This window comes from Ischnura elegans, chromosome 10 (genome assembly GCF_921293095.1).
Source record: "Ischnura elegans chromosome 10, ioIscEleg1.1, whole genome shotgun sequence".
NCBI lineage: Eukaryota > Metazoa > Arthropoda > Insecta > Odonata > Coenagrionidae > Ischnura > Ischnura elegans.
This window is the reverse complement of record NC_060255.1, coordinates 84,184,005-84,204,198: the sequence shown is the minus strand read 5'-3', so window position 1 is coordinate 84,204,198 and position 20,194 is coordinate 84,184,005. Positions and strand designations below refer to the sequence as shown.

The 20,194-nt window shown below is 38.1% G+C and overlaps 1 protein-coding gene across 4 annotated transcripts in view; it reads right to left on the bottom strand.

The window, feature by feature from the left end:
* The window catches only part of LOC124167105 (DNA damage-regulated autophagy modulator protein 2), a 39,496-nt gene that overhangs the window by 17,053 nt on the left and 2,249 nt on the right, over positions 1 to 20,194 (bottom strand). For 2 of the 4 annotated variants that reach the window (XR_006866612.1, XR_006866611.1), the window contains exons 3-6: positions 13,499 to 13,746; positions 13,229 to 13,367; positions 10,548 to 10,699; positions 5,400 to 5,798 (exon numbers count right to left, since the gene is read on the bottom strand). Coding sequence is in view for 2 of the 4 variants with exons in the window: in XM_046544897.1 (XP_046400853.1) it covers positions 5,676 to 5,798; positions 10,548 to 10,699; positions 13,229 to 13,367; positions 13,499 to 13,746 (662 nt within the window). In the remaining 2 variants the exon portion in view is untranslated. Of the gene's footprint in view, positions 1 to 4,837; positions 5,799 to 10,547; positions 10,700 to 13,228; positions 13,368 to 13,498; positions 13,747 to 20,194 lie in introns of those variants that run through there. The other 2 variants (XM_046544897.1, XM_046544898.1) reach the window with 1 other exon arrangement.

Genomic DNA, 20,194 nt, shown 5'->3' with positions numbered 1-20,194 from the left:
ATAAAATTGACACAATAAGAAAACTGAGCTCACATCTGCATCACACCAAGCATGTAGATCCAATGCATAAATCAACCCAAATTAAATTTTCCAAATGCCGAATAAAATTTAAACTGCTAGCAAAACAGAAAGGGGTCAAACTAGGCATAGGGTATGAATTTGAAGATCACATCGGATCTTACCATATTCATGAATGCATGAGTTGATTCAATCTATAGCTATTCAAAAAGGGAGGGAGTAGTATTTAGATGATTTGACCAAATTTATAAATTAGACTCAACTGATTCACAAGTTACCGTTGTTTACTAAGTTTACCAAATGATATTAAAGATCTTTCCAAGATTTTCATGCACACTTTTCAAATTAATTTTAATATGTATTTTCTAATCAATAAGAAGTGGTGTGCAATTGAAATGCCTGCTGTAAGAAATCATTCAGGATGTGAAATATGGATCAATTTTGCACACAAGTTTGGCACTAAATATCAAATCATTTCCTAACCTTTTTTTGACGTTTCTTCGTAAGCAAAACACCATATGCAAGTGTGCCAACTTCAGACATTGCCATATGAATGAGAGAATAAGTATAAAATTTTATAACTAACTTGTCACCGTGGTATCAAATGGAAATCTTATGATTGAATGTTGGCTTCAATTTCATGTTACTGCAAGACCAGCTCAATACCTGACCACGACCAGTGCTCTAGATATTCCTACTTATATGGTCACCACTCACATACCTCCCGACAGCCAGCAAAGGCACTTCTGTCCCTGCCTTGATATGCAAAAGGTACCATTTGAGATACCAAGAAAAGAATGCCAGAGAAGTAAAAGAAAAATAAGATAAACCATGGGGAAGCAATTACAATATCACAAGGTAAAAACTAGGCACTGGAACTAGTAACAGAGTTATGTTAATTGAGAAGCAAATCAGAGAAAACAACAGCCACTCCTCTGTTAACCCTTTCCTGCAGGTAACTACGAGAGGAAAACATTTTCAGGGCTAAGAGTAGCATAAGAATATTATAAACCTTTCTGTATGGAGCTCTTTTTTGGGGAGGAGTTGCCTTGGTATTCTTGCCTCTCTGAATTGGGACCCAACTCAATGGGTCGCCCGGCCATTACCACGACTACTGAAGTAGACCCTCTAACCCCATCTGGGCAGAATTCCACAGTCAGCTCATTGTGTTAACAGTGTTTTTTTTAACCAAAAGTTGCTTTTGATTTCAATAATTTACTCTTCTATAAGAAGGACTAACATTTTTTAAGTATTGTGAAATTTTTAACAGATTTCTAGCATTGTTAAAAACAAAGTGAACAAAAGGTACAAGGACTATGACTACAAGACTAATACTGCACAAGTCTGTTATTAGTACTGCTAAAACTTTGTTTAAAAATTGCTCACGCACAGAAGAAAATGATTTCAAAGTATTGACAGTTGGAATATGGAACAAAATGTTTCTTAGCAAAAATCATTGGCAATGTAACCACTTCACAATGAATCACTGCAGAGGAGGAGGATCATGAGTAGGAGGGTCAGACTTATTTACCAAGGAGCGGCCCTAAGGTCTCACTAAACTGGGTCCCAGGTAGGGCTTGAATGCATCTGACCATTGCTACCCTCAGCTGTCACTTCCTTTCCTCCGAGCAAGCTATAGCCCACGTACGATTGTTTGCATTGAAAAATCCAAGCCAGCTAAACCCGACGTTAGGTCTTCTGCATATAAAAATTCTCATCAGCTCCACCCAACATTCGGCATGTAAGGGTTAACAAGAGAAGAATAATTTTACCTAATAAAGCACTCAATATAAATAAAAGTATATGGGTAAATAATGATATTAGAATCAAGGCTGCAAAAAGTTTTCTGGAAAGATTTGTACGGAGTTACATACACCAAGGCAGAATAGCCAAACTTGAAGTAGCAGAAATGTAGTTTTAGGGATCTTTTACAAAAATTAAACAATGGAAAAAATTTTGAGCTAGTACTGAACTGAATCCATATAGAAAGAGAACATTGGAAAAAAATGGAAGATAAGAAAAGCAACTGGCTCATTTGACACTCCAACATGATGCCTTCATAAAAAATGCAGAGGGATATAAAATAGTAGATAAAAGAGGAGGACCAACAACTTCATACCTTTAAGTACAGGAGATGCAAATAAGATGTGCCATATTAAGTGAAATGAAGAGAGTGGATGAAGAGATGGACGGTTGGAAGAAGTTGAGGGTGCAATGACAAGGATAAACCTTGATCACAAGAGAACTATGTAGGAATGTTAAACCTAGAGATAGTACTTTAATAGGAATTGCCCAACATATAGCTGATAACCCCTAACCAATTAAGAAAAAAAAAGATGGAAAATATTTTCCCATTATTAAAATAGTGGTGCAGAATTTATTTATCCTCTTCTAAAATCAGGCAGATAAAAAATCCTGTTCCCATGAAAGTATACCGGGACTAGCCACGGTGATAACTTTTTAGGGAGTCACCTGCAATGCACAAATAGTGCGAAAAATCCACAGAGGGATCCGGAAATCGAGGGATCCGGGTTCGAATCCCGGTCAAGGCGAATGATTTTTCCTCTGTGGATTTTTCGCACTATCCTGTTCCCAATTTTACAAAATGATAAGTCTAGTCAGAATTACAGTGTGCTCATTAAATAGGAAAACATATATTGAGTTGAATTGGGTTGGTTATACAAGGGTTGAATTGAAAGAGAGCAAACAATTTGTTCTACAATCATTTTGTGTAACCTCAGATTCATATGAATTTGATCACTAAACCTCAACTTATTCTAAGGTGATGTATGCATCAAGGCAGTGGCAGATCTATGGGCTCTAGCCCATCTCCTGGGGTATACAATTTACACTAGATAGAATGGTAATTTTTTTCCGACCCCCACCACTGCTGGAATATTTAACCCCACTTAGCCCCCCTTTGTCCCTATCCTGGATCTGCCACTGTATCAAGGTATATTAGTAATCAGCAATAGGGATATACAGTGCAACCTCGATATAACGACACCCCACGGTGCACTAATAAACACTCGTTATAGCGATTTGTCGCTTTACCGGAGGTGGAGCAAATAATAGCCAATATACCTCTTGCGAACAGATATACAGGAACAGGAGTGGTGCGGCGACAGATAAACATCTATCCGATAAACGTAAGCATAAATCCAGACGAAAGGCGATGTTTTTTTTGCATCACTAAATTTCCTTACTCAAACAACGACTAACTATTCGAACAATTTATAAGCGCCGCACTGAATAAAAATCATGCAAAGCATTGTTTCGTCAATCATTATATTTATCGAAAGACAGTTTACCACATACATTTGAGACTGAGCACTCCATTAACTTCATTTCTAACAGATCGCTAGCAATTACAGAGGTTAAGGAGTCTTGATGAAAGTCTTCCGGCGGTGAAACCCTCGCTATGGCGAGAGCCAACACCGAAAGGGTCTCGTTAAAACGAATTTTTTAACACGCTTATTATAGGGTCAATTGACGGTGCATCGGCTATCTCTCGTAATAGCGGGGGTGTCGCTATAGCCCGTACTCGCTTTAACGAGGTTCCACTGTATTTACAACTTTTAAATCATTAAAATGTCTTCATGTATAGAAATAGAATAAATATTGTTCCCAAAAAAATAATCACGAGGAAAAAAATTACTAATCAATAAAAAATTTATCAAATACAGCAGAATTTGCTCAAAATACTGATTAGAAGCAGCAGAATTTTTACATTTAATCCAGACATAATTCGGTGGAACTTATTTAAATGAAAATAAATTTATTTGGTGTTTCCACAATAACCTCACATTACAACAACCTGGGTTTTAACGTTCTACAACATATGACCACAATACTATTATAGAATTTCAAAATGGGTTATTTTGAAAGATTAATGTGGAATGAGTAATATAAAGATTTCATGTCCACCCAGTATTAACACGGATTAAATTAATAAAAATATCTAATTAAAAATGGACAAATTTTCAAATAAGATTTTTAGCCACAACTGAAGAGAAGTGATTAAGAGAAAAGTCCTAAATTTGAGATTTTTCAAATTGCGAACATGTAATGGTGCATTGATAACCACAGGTATATGGCAGCCATATACTAGAAATCTATGCGTACAACAATATCTACTTAATAGTCGATACAATCTAATACCTGAGCTTCCCTCAATTCACATATAATTATAGAAACTATTCGATTAAAATTTTCAATATTATTGAAAAAATATTTAACACTACAATAGAAAAGACTCAAGTATTGCTCACTATTGACTTCATGGTCTAAAGGTAGATAACATCAGTAAAAAAGTCTACTAACATTATTGTTAGAATAATGCTTTTGTAGCTTAGCCAAGGGCAGTACATGGCTTTTCAGCTACACTACAGAGGATATGACTACACCCTAAATTTTTCATGCGTACAAAGCAGTATTAAACATATATTGAGATTTTAGTGAAACCAACACATTTACTTCCCACAAGATGCAATAAAAAACTTAAAGACTTTCAAAACAGTCGTACCTGTAGGATCTATTTTAGCACGAAGAAAAACCTTTTCATCACTCTCAATGATAATTCATGATTGCAATGATAATTTTGGCAAATCAGCCTCAGTCATTTGGGCCTGTGCCTCTACCATAAAAATACTGATTAAGATATTATGTAGTAAAATATTTACTAGACACAATGGCCATCACACCTCTTTTAAACATTCCCGCAACTTAAACTGAATTAATCTATAAGAGTTATGATAAAGCTTTTAATGCCTTGAGGCATTGTTCGGGTAAAGGCATCATAATCAATCACAGGCTACAGCAACAAGCATAACAAATGGAAGCTCATTCAAATTTAAAAATTTCATATGATACTACTCCTATTCAGTAAAAATGACTTCCTCATACATTTATGAAGACACAAATCAACACTGTATCGATCCAAGGCATCAAGTCTATCACAATAACGGGAATATTCAGATCCTTATTCAGGTGGAATTTTTAGAAATAGTGATATATGAAAATTTATGCACAGAGAATGGCAATTTACAAAGCATTATGGACTCACAAAGAATTATGCTGCATCATACAATGTCAGCATCAACCCTGAAGAGAGCCTGATGAATAAGCCACTGCAATTAGGAGAGAAGGCTCCCGAGGATAAGCCTTCAATACTCCAACACCTATTCAGTTTCAACATCACACTGAAACGTCCGGTACGCATCCTCCATGAACTCAGTAACAGAATTACTGAGGCAGCGGATTGCTTGGAAAAAGGCAGCCACAAGAAGGGAAAGGGACAAGGAAAGTAACTTGCTTGGAAGTAAAAGATCATTTGCAGATGATTCCGAGGTCTCCCCATCAATAGAATCAGTGGTACTTACTCGATGCCTCAGATCATTTTGACTAGCACATGATGATTCTCTTTTATGCTTCGAACAACCTAAATGACTGCTGGGACAGCTACTTGGTCCACTGACATCCCTCTCCACCAAACTGTCCACCTTATTCATGTCTTGCTCAGAGCTGCATGGGCTCACCGATTTTAGGCACTCAATTCTGGAGTTCACGGGGCTGGTAGTGGCATGGGGAGGGCCTAAGCACACCACAATGCACTGTCTACATGTCCCATTTGGGTGAGCAGCAGGATTGATTTCGAATCAAGGCGGCAACTGAGCGTTACTCTGAGCATACACTTCCTCAGCAGATTCACTAGCACCAATGAAGGCCTCACCACTGATATCGGTAACATATGGCCGCATCATTTCAAAAGCAACCGTAACCTATGAAAAAGAAAGTTTGAAAAAATTAAAAATTAATATAATGGACCATTTGAGCTTACAAACTTACTACAAAAAGAGCACTACATAATATCTTCAATGGTTTGCTAGCCAACTCAGTAAACCTCAAATTCACATTAAAACTTAAAAAAATAGATTTTATAAACCCTGACCAGTTTAAACGCGAATCATTCCTAAGGGAATTGAGAATGATTTATGAATGCTGAAACCAGTCATGGTTTAACAAATAAAAAGTTCTGTGAAATTTAAAAATTTGAATCTATTTATAAAGATTAGGCAATACCCAATTTAATATCTTGATAAAATTAATAAATCTTTTGCCCTACGATTAAAATTGAGGAAATAGCAAAGTCTGAGGGCTACTAACAATGGAAGCACAAAATTTGCACCTATGAACATAGGCCGCTTCTAGCACTAGCGCATGCCCAATAAGTTAAAACCAGATACATAGGTGTTAGCATAGTCCTAGTCTAACTGCCAAGATTGAATAACATGATTTCCATAATCAAAATTCTGTCCTAGCTCAAACATGTCTACCACGTCGACTCACATTAGACTGAGGAGTATTCAATAGACACACTAGGGATACCTTCCTCTGCAATGCAGTATGTCTTCCACTTCCCTCCCTTCCTATCCCTTTCCTTCCCCTCTTTTGATGGCTTAATCCATTGGGGAGCCGCCTCGTTTATGGTGTATAGTTACATTGCAGCATATGAGAGTACATACTAGGGATTGAACTTTTTCAATTTAGTTTCTGTCCAGTTTTTCACTAAACCTTTCCAGAAATAATACAAATACTTCTCTTGCGCTCATGGAAACAATTAATGAATCGTGGCACGATGCTAAACCATCTTTTAATACCAAAAATTGATTCCATTCGTCTAAATTTGCTGATATTAAAGTGATGAAATGTAATAATATTGCATATTTCATTAAGTCTCGAATTTTTATTTTATTTTTTATTTTATTCTCAAACCACCGGATACAGCTCTTATTGGCCATTTTATACCGGAGTATTCAACAAATGTAACAAGTAAACGTACACGAACAACCATGCCCTAGACCGGGGAAACCTACCCAGGTGGGACTCAAACCCGCGACCTCTTGTTTGGCAAGCAAGGCGAGGACATTACCCCGCCGCCACCGAGGCCGGCGATGTTTCAAAATGCATACAAATGACGAGTATTTTGTTAATAACTAAAATTATATTGTTAATATGAACTGTGCTTAATATAGTCTTGGGGTGTAAGTCAGTGAAATGAAATGCAAAATGTTAGCTGATGTTTCGAAAATTTCATCAAGGCCATGAATAATTGTTACCACAAATTAATACATGAAGAGATGAACAATTTTTACAATGATATTTTTTACAATAATTAGAAAAAAATGCAATTGTACATAAATGAATATGAAAATACAAGAATTTTGACATACCTTATTTGTGCTTTGTGTACTGATTGTAGCAAGGTTAGCAAAATATCATGGATACCATCAACTTGAAATAGGTAAATAAAAATAAATTTTACTGAGGTTGTTGAAGTATGATCGTAATGTAAAAATTATCATTGTAAAAATTGTTCATCTCTTCATGTAATAATTTAAAGTATACCGGGACTAGCCACGGTGATAACTTTTATGGATGTCACCCGCAATGCACAATCGTGCGAGAAATCCACAGAGAAAAAATCATCCGCCTTGACTGCGAATTTAAGTACAGGCGGTCCTCGACTTTCGTACACTCGACTTTCGTACAATTCGCACTTTCGTACGTTCAAAATTGACACCTTTTACTCGACTTTCGTACGCTAAATTCGGACTTTCGGACGTTGGTCTGCAATTTTTTTAAAATTCCTGCGATATTTATTGCGCATCCCAACATTCAATTGTTTCAAATGCCAGTATCGGCAGTACATATATGCAAACAATACGAACGTATATAATGAAGGGAACTGTTGGTAATTGACTCTAATCTAGGTGATTTATTTGGGAGAGAGACTGCCTGCTATAGGCTCCTTTATCAAGAGAAGGAGAAAGCCTTAATTGAAGATATTTTCAAAAGAAGTTGACTAGACATCATCGAATAGCTTTCAATAAAACTAGTAAGACCTTCTTTCTAATTGTGTTTTTTCGTTTGAGTGCTGTTTCATTCATGTAAACCTTCAGCAACGATATTGCACGAAATATCACCCGAATTCCGTTTGTCTTTTTTGAATAACATGCGGAATATACGCGATCACGAATGTCACCTGCCAAATATCGAATTTTGGTGTAAAAATTAAAAGGTATCCAGAGTGCGGGTTCAACAAATACATTTTGTTATGCTTCTTGATATGTCCTTTTATTTATAGTGGACGTAATAAGTGGAATGTCAACTTAAACGCCAAGAGGAAGTTTCACTCGATAGCCAACGGAGTTCTTGTTTTTTGAACTTTTATTTGCATTTTCTGCGTATTTTCGAAAGAAATTAGATGATTTGAGGAGTTTTATTAACATATTATTAAAATTAAGTCAATTGAAATGAATTCCGTGAAAAAAAAGGTTTTAGTACGTATATTCCGCTCTTTTGGAACGTAACCCCTAATTAGTATGGGAGTATATGGTTCGACTTTCGTACATTCGACTTTCGTACAAGTTTTTGGGAACGCATTGTGTACGAAAGTCGGGGACCGCCTGTATACCGGGACTAGCCACGGTGATAACTTTTACGGGAGTCACCCGCAATGCACAATTGTGCGAAAAATCCACAGAGAAAAAATCATTCGCCTTGACCGGGATTCGAACCCGGATCCCTCGATTTCCGGCCGAGTGCTTTAGCCAGTTAAGCTACCGAGGCGTCATTCTTCCCTGTGGAAATTTGTGGACTATACCGGACAAGGTGGTATGGACTGCTGAGCATATTATGCGACGAGCAGTCCAAATCGTGCGCACGGTGCCACAGCCAGAGAGTATGTGGATTTTTCGCACAATTGTGCATTGCGGGTGACTCCCGTAAAAGTTATCACCGTGGCTAGTCCCGGTATACTTAAATTCGTCAAAGAGAGAACACCTATATGTGTTCAAAGTTCAGACTTTACTCTCCGGCTGTGGCGCCGTGCGCACGATTTGGACTGCTCGTCGCATAATATGCTCAGCAGTCCATACAACCTTGTCCGGTATAGTCCACAAATTTCCACAGGGAAGAATGACGCCTCGGTAGCTTAACTGGCTAAAGCACTCGGCCGGAAATCGAGGGATCCGGGTTCGAATCCCGGTCAAGGCGAATGATTTTTTCTCTGTGGATTTTTCGCACGCCTTGACTGAAATTCGGACAAATATCCGTAGTGTCCAAAAATATACACAGGGAAGAATGACGCCTCTGTAGCTTAACTGGCTAAAGCACTCGACCAGAAATTGGGGGATCCGGGTTTGAAGCCCAGTCAAGGCAAATGATTTTTTCTCTGTGGATTTTCGTCTTCATGTAATAATTTATTGTTACCATTACTCATAGCCCTGATGAAGATATTTAAAATATCGAAGCATCAGCAAATATTTTGCATTTGATTTTACTGACCTACACTCCAAGACTATACTAATTACAGTTGAGGACTTCAAATCTGGAAATTTTGTCGCACTCTGGCATGTAAATGCCCTGACTAGTGTTGGCGTCAAAATGATGTGCCGCTGCACTTTGAAAATTTACATCTAGACTTCAGTGCATGCCATAATAATGAATAATACGTCATTTTAAATAAAATTTTATTCTAAATTCTGATTTGTTTTTTGTTTTGTGAAAAATTCAAAAATCAAGACATGCGTGTGCAATAAATAACCCCGCGAACCATAAAATTAGCCGCTTTGTCAACTTCATGAGCTTTGTAACTCAACCCAGGGAAAACTACTATGTCTATAACATACAACTTCCACAACAAGTTGCAAACATTAATGTAAATTAATAATGTGGCTTTTATGTATTTTTAGGAAGCATATTTTGCTGTAAAATAATTAAAATCTTTAAACAATATCTAGTGCTACAGTTTAACGCGAAAGAAAAAAATAACATTGATAGAAACACTTCTCAATTTATTTTAAATTTTTCTATGATCCATAATCTATAAAAATATTGATATTTGTGAATTTTTATAACTTCTATTAGCGCCATGTTGCCAAACGGGGGCACACCGGTCCAGTGCTGATTACCAGGAAGCAGTTTCACGCATAAGAAGTGGCAACGCAGCATTTGTTTGCTCCGGCATATTTTTTTTAAAGCCCATATATAATCTATGCTACATAAAAATCAAGTAATTTCGGATTGCTGCACGGTAAATGATATCTGTGAATGATTCTGGAGAGCACTAAAATAACAGACAATGTGCAAAAATAATATCAAATTGTTTGATTTACATGAATCATGAAAATTACATGAAATTTTTAAGAGTGAAATATTGGATTATTCGTGCTTTCCATAATTCGTGCCACCTCTACCCATCATTAGCACGGATAATTGTAGTAGGATGTATGATATTTTTCTGCAGCCCTCATTTTTGCTCTCTGACAACGTTGCTCATAATTTTGCAAGTGGTCAATATTCTAGTCCTAAAACAACATAATTTCATTAAATTCAAAATCTTCCAATGCAAAAATAAGAGGAAACCAAACTGACACGATAACGGGAACCCTCTCCTTCATGTAACAGGCACAATAGGTACTCAATTATCCAAAGTGCTCATTTATTTTTATGTCGTAAAAACTTACTCTAGGCTCCTCAATTGAGATTCGTCGAAACTCCGGAACAAACGAGAGGATGTACAAACAGAAAGCACAGGCAACCACCCATTCGGATGCTGTACTGGCAACATGAAGGCCCCATCCTCCATCTTCTGGATACCACTTCCTGGGATCCGATCCTACAAAAAAAATGGTATTAGGCATCTATGGGCATATTGTTAAAAGGTAAACAAATCCTAGCCCATTATTGTAATCAGAATTAATCATAGACATTCCAGTGGAGAGAGAATTTCTTCAGGGCTCAATATAGCAACCTAGATTACTTACACGGGAAAAAAAAAATAGGTCTCAGAATTCATTTAAACTTTGAAGTGTTATCCTCCATTATGACCTGTCCTCGAATCACCCCCCATAAGGGATTATATAACCACTAGCTTAAACAAGAAATGCAGTTAAACATTTGCTGTTCAAATGTATTCCCATAAGAACAATTTCAGTATACTGAACCGTAGTCCAGAGCTCAATTGCCAAGCTGATGTCCCAGGATAGTCACGTATACTCTACCCATATTAACCAGAATCTTATTCACATCCTTCTCTGTCTCTGCTATGAAAGCTATATCATAGGCAAATTGTGGCATGCTAATTTTTTCTGCATGGATATTCACTTCAAATGCATCTCCTGTCATTGGAAAGTTTCTGAGTAATTTCTCTCAATATTTCAAGAATTGTGTACCAATCCACATTGTCAAATACCTTCCCTGAGTCCACAAAAACAATGAATGTGGGGTCGTACTTTTCCATTCTCTTCTCAATGAGGGTCCTTACCCACGTACTCATCTGCTCTTTGTTCTGTTCTTCTATAGATAATCCTGGAAAGTATCTTCAATGCATGGGTTGTCGCACTTATGGCCCTAAAATGTTCACAGTTCTCTGCTCTTTGTCTCTTGGGATTAAAATTTTCCTCTCAAAGTCCTTAGGTATCTCACCTATTGAATATGTACTTCACACTTATGATTTTGTTCAACACATTTTCTCCTGTATTTTTAACTAGCTAACTTTGACTTACAAAAAGTATTGGGGGGGCCCAAACCGGGGATATTACCCCCGGAAATTTTATAAGTAGTGAGTTTTAAGTTTTTTAAGCTTTTTAGAAGAGTCATATGATCAACATTAGAACCCTGATAACTCGAATCTCGATATCTGAACACTCCAGGGAAAATCGACAAGCCTGACACATTTTTTCCTCACACCCATAACGAATTTTTGAGGGGGTTCGGGCCCCCTCAGGCCCCATGGAGTCGGCACCACTGCTAGCTACACTGAAATATCATCAATTCCACGTGCTTTTTCCATCTGCAGAACTTTTACTGTCAAATTAAATTCTTATCTTTGGGGCTCCCATGTCATCTTTATCAAATTCCCTTCAATTTTCAATAATTTCATTTTAGGCTGTTTCCTTTGCTCAACTCTTCCAAATATTCTTTCCATCTCTTCACTTTTTCTTCATTTTTAATGATTAGTTCTCCATTTTTTCCATTAATTTAAATTTGCATCTTATGCTCCTTTCCTCGAAGAGGTTCCTCACCATCCTGAAGGCAACCTTTACTTTTCCATACACAAGACACTTAACGTCTTCACAGAAATTTTTCATCCACACTTCAGTAGCCTTGTTTGCTCTATGAAATATCTTGTTTCTTATTCTCTTGTAACAATTCTGTCTTTCCTCAGTTATCGGATCTTGTACTGTGTTCTTTCTTCAATGAGATTTAAGACTTCCTGTGTGATCCGGGTTTTTTTTCATAACAACTTTTCTTCTGCCAAGAACTTCTGCAGCTGCTGCCTGTAGTCCACTTCTAATGATTACCAGCTCTCTTCCACTGATTTTTTAGTCACATCCTCTCCAATTTTGTTTTCTACAGCTTCTAATAATGCCAATGTTTTTCACGGTTTTCTTCAACTTTTTAAATTTTAGGAGGAATTTAATCATAACTCGGTTATGATGATGTCAATATCTGCTAAGGAGTTGCTTTTGCAGTCCTTTACCTGATTCCTGAATCTTTGTTTCACTATACGGAAGTCAATTTTTCAAATTTCTAATATCTCCCTACATTTTCAATTTTTATCTTCTCAGCACAGGATTTTAGATAATATGCAGGTAACTACTATCCTGTGTTCAGTAAAAGGCTCATGTAGCCTTTCCCCTCTTTCATTTCAGTTTCCTTATCAATATTCTATGGATATTATTCCATCCTGACCTTCACCAATAAAGGCATTCCAGTTGCCTAAAACAATAAAAAAATTGCACTAAAATAATACAATTTTCATCCATAAAACTTTCCCCGTGATTATTTCATTTTCTTTGCGAAAACAATTATTTCTAATTTATTGCACATTTTCTTGATAACATTGTATTGTAGGTATTTTATGAACAGGCACTCAAACCAATTTTTCAATGCCTGTAATTTCATGAAAAAAAGGTCTTACTGGACCACAGCAATATATTTACTCATCAACATTATTATGCAGTCAAACAGCTAAACCAATCTTAGTACATTACATTTACAAAGAACTGACACGCTTCTACATACTATTTACCTTCCCATTCCAAATCAACAAGCTTTTCAGCTCCTAAGTTATAAGGAAAGCATTGTTAAGTCTTCCACATGAAGGAAATGTACAGGCTATAGCACATTAAATTATACTTACCATGAAACAACAAGTGGGAAGCAACACCTGTAATACTGAGAACCACAAAGAAGATGGTGCATATCACAGACAAAATTATTCGCACATGGGCCAACCACAATCCATCAACAAATGGGTGTATATGATATGAAGCAAAGGCCTGAAAGATAGAAGAAAAATGCAAAGCCAATGAGAACAAAAGCTAACGATTTACATAATAAATTAATCAAATAACAGATTAACATTTTTAATATCATAAAGGAACTAGAACAGAACCAGTAAGAGATATACCTGCGTCCAAAAGTACAGAGTTCCCATTCCAAAACAAAGAAATGCTCCCGTGAGATGAACAACAATAACATTCGTTTCCTGAAAATTGGCCACAATGCTTAAACCAAGGCAGGAAATAAGACCTATACACAAAGACCAGTGATTAAGCCGTATTGACAAAGGTACAGGTGATGCTGGCTGATAATTATCAGCTTCCATGCGAGGAAATTCTTCTATCTCTCGATAGCGAACATAAACACAAGCAGCCACTGGAAAAGAAAAAGACTTAATTAAGGACATAAAAAAACAATTATGTATCACCAATTCATCATAGACTATTTTAAAGAAATATAGCATGAAGAGATGGAAGAAGGTACAGGACATTATAGGGTGTGGCTTATCATTTTTTTCAGATTTTAGATTCCAACGTTCTAAAATATACTAAAGGTTGTGAAATGATAAGGGTCATCATTTCACCATGTCATTTTATCCAGGTATGACACCTACTGACTTGGATTTTGATGAAACTTGGCAATTTTCATTCTTCCACGTAGATATGAAACAGTGTAAAATATTTCTTGGCTATCTGTGCTAGTGTTTTTTTACATGACTTGCTTGATTCACATATTGCCTCAGGTCAAAATTTGATGTTTTATAGAACCATGATTTTGATACAAAATTTTCTAAAATCTTATGAAACATCCGAGTTTGGAGAATTTTCAGTATCCCTTAGGATATTTTTCAATTAGTATTTGTAATCCTCATGGCTTCTACAGTAAACCTCAAAATTTCAAAAGAATTGGATGAAAAGTATGGTGGAGACTAATTATTTCTCTCTGGAGGTACAATTGCCTCTGGAAACTGCATTCATTGAAAAACTGCAGTTTCACCCAAACTTCAAATGGTCATGTAAAAAACACTAGCACAGATAGCCAAGAAATATTTAAAGGCGATGTCCCACGGTCAAATTTGCATCAAAATTTGATGCAACTGACGCACACCCTGTCCCACTGTCAAAATTTCATCCAACTGGCTTTTGGTCCTATCGTTTGTACAAATCACCGTTTTGTCCAAATGGATAGGACAGGTTCTAAATTTTCATCCAATTGGATGAAACCAACAAATCACAGGGCCTTTGACAAAAAAGCATTGCCAAGCGCTGACACACAGGCCACATAGGTTAAACTTATTTATTGTCTGCATTAGCATTTTAATATATGTATATGTATATATGGACACAAAAATAAACTTTGTTGTATTCCACACAGTATGCATTAAAAACCTAACCGATTTTCACCTTTTCAGGTCATTATCATTATCGTAAACCTCTAGATAAAGACCTAAAAAGATCGAAACCGGTTGAGTTTTTTCATTAGTGCTGTATGGAATACTAAAAGGTTTAGTTTTGAATTAATGTCATCATACCGCGAAGTGGATTCTTAAAACATTATTTCAAATATATATACGTTCGTGATTGTCTATTTCATCGCCTGGTGTGGTGCTAAAAGTAAATATGAGCAAAAATTGGTCTTGATAGACGATGGAAACTCTCAACTAGGAAATCCGTAATAATTAGTTGATCTTTAATAAGAAGGAACCGATCTTTAGAATCAAAATACAAGGAGGGATGTTTTGGAAAGTATAAAACTTAAGGTATCGAGGCCGAATTCTACAGGTTAGCTTTGTGGAGGGCATACAATGCGAGCAAGCTAGCAGCTGGAGAAATGACTAATATGGACTGACGATTAACCTGTGAAACACTACAGCTGCCCGTTTCTATCTCTATGATTATAGGATAAGGACCTTATGTATGCAACTGCTAGATTAGGAGAGAAAAAATGTGATTTAAATGCACGTTTACAGCACTATTCATAACATCTTCTCAACCACAATGTCCATCATTTATTAATAACATTTTCGCCGCGGGAATAAACTGCCTCACGTTTGTATCCTGCCGTTTTATTCCGCCCTCAACCTTGCTGATAAGGGACATGAAAATATCATCAATTATCGATAACATCGGCGACCAACTCCTTCTCCAACATGTTTAGCATGCTTATTCCAACGCTTTCAAATGTTCAAGAGGTCTGTTCAGACAATTTCGCCTGCTAAAAAATACAATCCTTCACTTCCACAAGCTTCCAAATTTGTTTACATAAATATCGTCTTTCGTTTGTTTTTCGTCCAAATGAGATGCATCGTGGGACACCCCCGTCCAGTTGCATCAAAATTTTTGGACAAAAATTTTGATGCAAATTTGACCGTGGAACACCGGCTTTACACTGTTTCATACCGACATGGAAAGATGAAAATTGCCAAGTTTCATCAAAATCTGAGTCGGAGGGTGTCATGCCTGGATGAACTGACATGGAATGACCCATAACCTAAAAAAATAATTTTGATTGTTTAACATTAGAGGTAGCTCACGAGGCCAAAATGACTTAATAATAATTTTCTTCAAAAAGTGAAAGTATGGGAAAAACCAGAGTAATTGCCTTTAAACTCAGTCAACCAAGAAAATTTTTAGCCGGCAATCTGAAAAAGGGACTACTTTTTCTGCCATATGAATTTGGTATAAAACTCATTAAAACCCAGCCTCTTATATCGGATATATACAAAGCATCCCAAGGTTTTTTGGACAAATTTATAAGCTTTACTTAAAACTCAATGAAAATTACTATATGAATGTGTTAAAAGTAATTAATTGGAATTCAAAATTTTACAACATTATTAAATATTTTACTATAAATTTTAAAATATTTTAATTATTTGCTTAAACCAGCTAATAGATCAGCCACCGGCATTCTTTGCACCTACCCCTAGACTGATACATCAGCTGACTGGCAGTTAAGGGGTTAAATGTCGAGAATACACATCCTTTGCCATCTAAAGGCCTGTTTACACGGTACATTAACACATACGGGTTAATGTCTAAATGTATGAACGCCAATGTGCACCGTGCAACCACCCAACTTGTGCGAATGCATGGACAGAAAATAGAACCTGTTCTAATTTGGTTCATGCATTCGTACATGTTCCGTTCTGGTCCACAAAAATCATTCACGCAAACGTACTGTAGTATCCAGCAGCCATTGCTATGCGTGAGCCGGCACGTAGGCATGCTAGTCCAAAGCGCAAGTCTACGATATGACCCGCTCGTGATCGGCAGATGTCGGTCCAGGGGTAGATAAGAGGGTTTTTTGGACCTTCCCTTGGGGAAGATTAAAAGGGTATGCCTAGCTTGGCTCGAGGCTGAGTCGTGGCGCGGCATCTCGCTGTGGTGGTCACGGCCAAGAGGCCGGGGACATATTTGTTCTTTTCAAATTACTTCATATTTATTCTTAAAGGGAATGAAGTCACTGCTTTTTATTCAGAGTGACTCCTTTTTATTTCCGCCACCTGATCCTTCCATTCGAGAGACGTTCGTATTGTCGCTAATATCTCGTTCGAAGACGAGCGGGATACGACATAATAAAACTGGTGTCAGGTGTTCGAGGAAGCGGATTGATTGGCAGTCTTAATTGGCGTCGCAGTCGAGGACTCCATCACTCCCTGAGAGCTGTCGTCTTTGGAGAACACGGAAGGATCAACAGGAGTCGCCCGTTATCAGCCAGGAGGGAGCGTTGCCTGTGCCACCGAGGGGACCTTCAGAAAGAGCCGGACGCACCAGAAGAGAAAAAATTGTGAGTAAGCCACACTTGGTCCTCTAATTCCCCGCAATTCCCTCATTGTGTAAAGTGAAGTAAATAAGAGTGTTAAGATGGCCAACGCGTTGCTATCTTCTGAAAATGGCGATTATTGCAGTATCGCAGAAGCGATGAAAATTGTTAGTCAACCCTTTGATGGAAATAAAAGTAAATTACGGGAGTTCGTGGAAAATGTGGATGTAGTATTTGAATTAGTAAATCCCTCTCAGCATGATAGACTTTTAAAATTTGTGAAGGCGAGAATAACCGGTGACGAGATCAAAGTTAATGGTGCGAGACCTTACTCATACATGGGCGCAAGTTAAGGCGATTTTAGAAGAGAATTATGTAGTTAGGCGAACTCTTGACTTTTATGCTTGTGCCATGTTTAATGCAAAGCAGCACAAGGGGGAGAGTATTGCGTCTTGGGGCTCGCGCATTGATGCTATGCAAACGGAATTGCGTGATGCGGCTCGCCCTGTGTTGAATGAGAGCGAAGAGGCTGGTGCCGTAGCATTGGTGAATCATTTAGCCAAGGCCTGCTTCATTCAGGGGCTGGAGAATGAGCGGATCCAAACCATAGTGCGAAGTAAAGGGGAGGCGCTGCTATTGCCAACTGCTGTAGAAGTAGCTCTAGAGGAAGAAAGCGCTATACTGTCTGCCATTGAGAGGGGAAAATCATCTGATGCTCGAAGTCAGTTACACTGCGATAATTGCGGAAAGCGGGGCCACCTAGCTAGCAAGTGCTATTATAAAAATAAGAAGCCCTGCGAAGAAAAGGGGATAAGGAAAATAGAGGGAATGAAATGCTTTCGGTGCGGGAAACAGGGGCATATGGCGAGAGAGTGCCGTTATAAAGTGAGCACGCAAGGGTCCTTCTCCGCTGGAGATAAAGAAGAGATAAAAGAGGGCCCGAGAGGTTTCAACCCGAAAAAGCCTAAGCAGATACACGTCGGCAGCATATCTGAAGTCGGCGATGGAGATTCGATAACGCTGCACTGTCCTGAAAGTAAAAGCGGAAAGTTGTGTCTTTTGCTGGACACAGGTGCTGACGTAAGTTTAATAAAATCGTCAGTATTGAAAAGAGGGACTAATTATTATCCCGCTGAGAAAGTGAGGGTGAAAGGCATCACAGAGGATCTCATTGCCACAGAAGGAAGAGTGACCTTAACGCTAGAAGACCAAAATAAAGAGGCCATTTTAGATTTTCAACTCATTGATGGCTCCCGTTTCTCTCTGAGTTTTGATGGAATTATTGGAAGAGATTTACTGAGGGAATTAGGAGCTGTAATATACGTTGAGCAAAGAAAGGTTTTCATGAGAGGGTTGCAACTTGAGATGGATAAGAAAAAGAAATTGGAATGTGATCCCGTCGTGGAGCGAAGGATTAGAATCCCCGCTCGCTGTGAATGCATAGTAAAAGTACCTACTACTTCCAAAGGAGAAGGAGTATTAGCAAAGGAGAAGTTAGAAGATGGTGTGTATCTGGCTGAAGTTCTGACCATAGGGGTGGACGGAGAATGTACGGCCAGCGTAATGAACACGACCGATAAGGAGGTCGAGTGTAAATTGTCTCCAAGGGTATTGCAAAAAATTGAAATAACTTCCCAAGGCGCTTCATCAAAGCTTAAAGAGGGTGGAGCCAGGAGAAATGAAATTTTAAAGAGAGAATTGCAATTAAGCCACCTTTGTGGAAGGGAATCGGAAGACTTTTTGGATTTATGTCAGAATTACAGTGATGTATTTTTCTTGCCGGGCGATAAACTAACCGCTACTACGGCAGTGGCCCATGAAATTCCTACACCATCGCGAGAAGGAAATAATGCCATTAATACACGCCCTTATCGCATCCCCGAAGTGCACAAAAGGGAGGTAAGCTGGCAAATACAAGGCATGCTGCGAGATGGAATAATTGAACCCAGTAAGAGCGCCTGGAATTCACCTATTCTGGTAATTCCTAAGAAGGAGGATGCCTCCGACAAGCAGAAATGGAGAATTGTGGTGGATTACCGCAAATTAAATGATGTGACGGTGGGAGATGCATTTCCGTTGCCCCTCATTACGGAAATATTGGATCAATTGGGAAAGGCCAGGTATTTTAGTACATTGGACCTTGCTAGTGGTTACCACCAAATCCCTATGGCAAAAGATGATCAACACAAGACGGATTTCAGTACGTTTCAAGGTCACTATCAGTTTAAGAGGATGCCGTTCGGATTAAAGGGAGCGCCTGCTACTTTTCAAAGATTAATGAACACCGTCCTAAGTGGCTTGCAAGGCTTACGATGCTTCGTGTATTTGGACGATATTGTGATCTTTGGCAATGATTTTCACTCCCATAATGACAGGTTAAAAGAAGTCTTTGGGAGATTGAGGGAATATGGGCTTAAATTGCAGCCTGAGAAATGTGAGTTTTTAAGAACTGAAGTTAATTATCTGGGGCACGTAATTTCGGAAGAGGGCGTGAAACCCGATCCAGGAAAGGTGGAAATGATTCATAAGTTTCCACGGCCGAAAAATACTAAGCAGTTGCAGAGTTTTCTGGGATTAGCCGGTTACTACAGGTGATTCATCCACAATTTCAGTCAAATTGCGAGGCCCTTGCATGAGTTGCTGAAAAAGAACGCGGAGTTCGAGTGGGAAGGAGAGCAAGAAGAAGCTTTCCAGAATTTAAAGGGAATTTTGATGACGGAACCGATATTGCAGTATCCGGATTTCTCTCGCCCTTTCCTATTGACTACGGATGCCAGCAATAAGGCATTAGGAGCCATTTTATCACAAGGTACGCCGGGAAAAGACCTGCCGATTGCATATGCATCGAGAGCATTAAACAAGGCCGAGAAAAACTACTCCACCATTGAGAAGGAGTTACTAGCTATTGTTTGGGGAACACAATACTTTCGGCCATACTTATACGGCAGAAAGTTTACAATAATAACTGATCACAAGCCGTTGACTTGGATTTTTAATGTGAAGGATCCAAGTTCGAGGTTAATGCGATGGCGAATTAAGATGGAGGAGTATGATTATG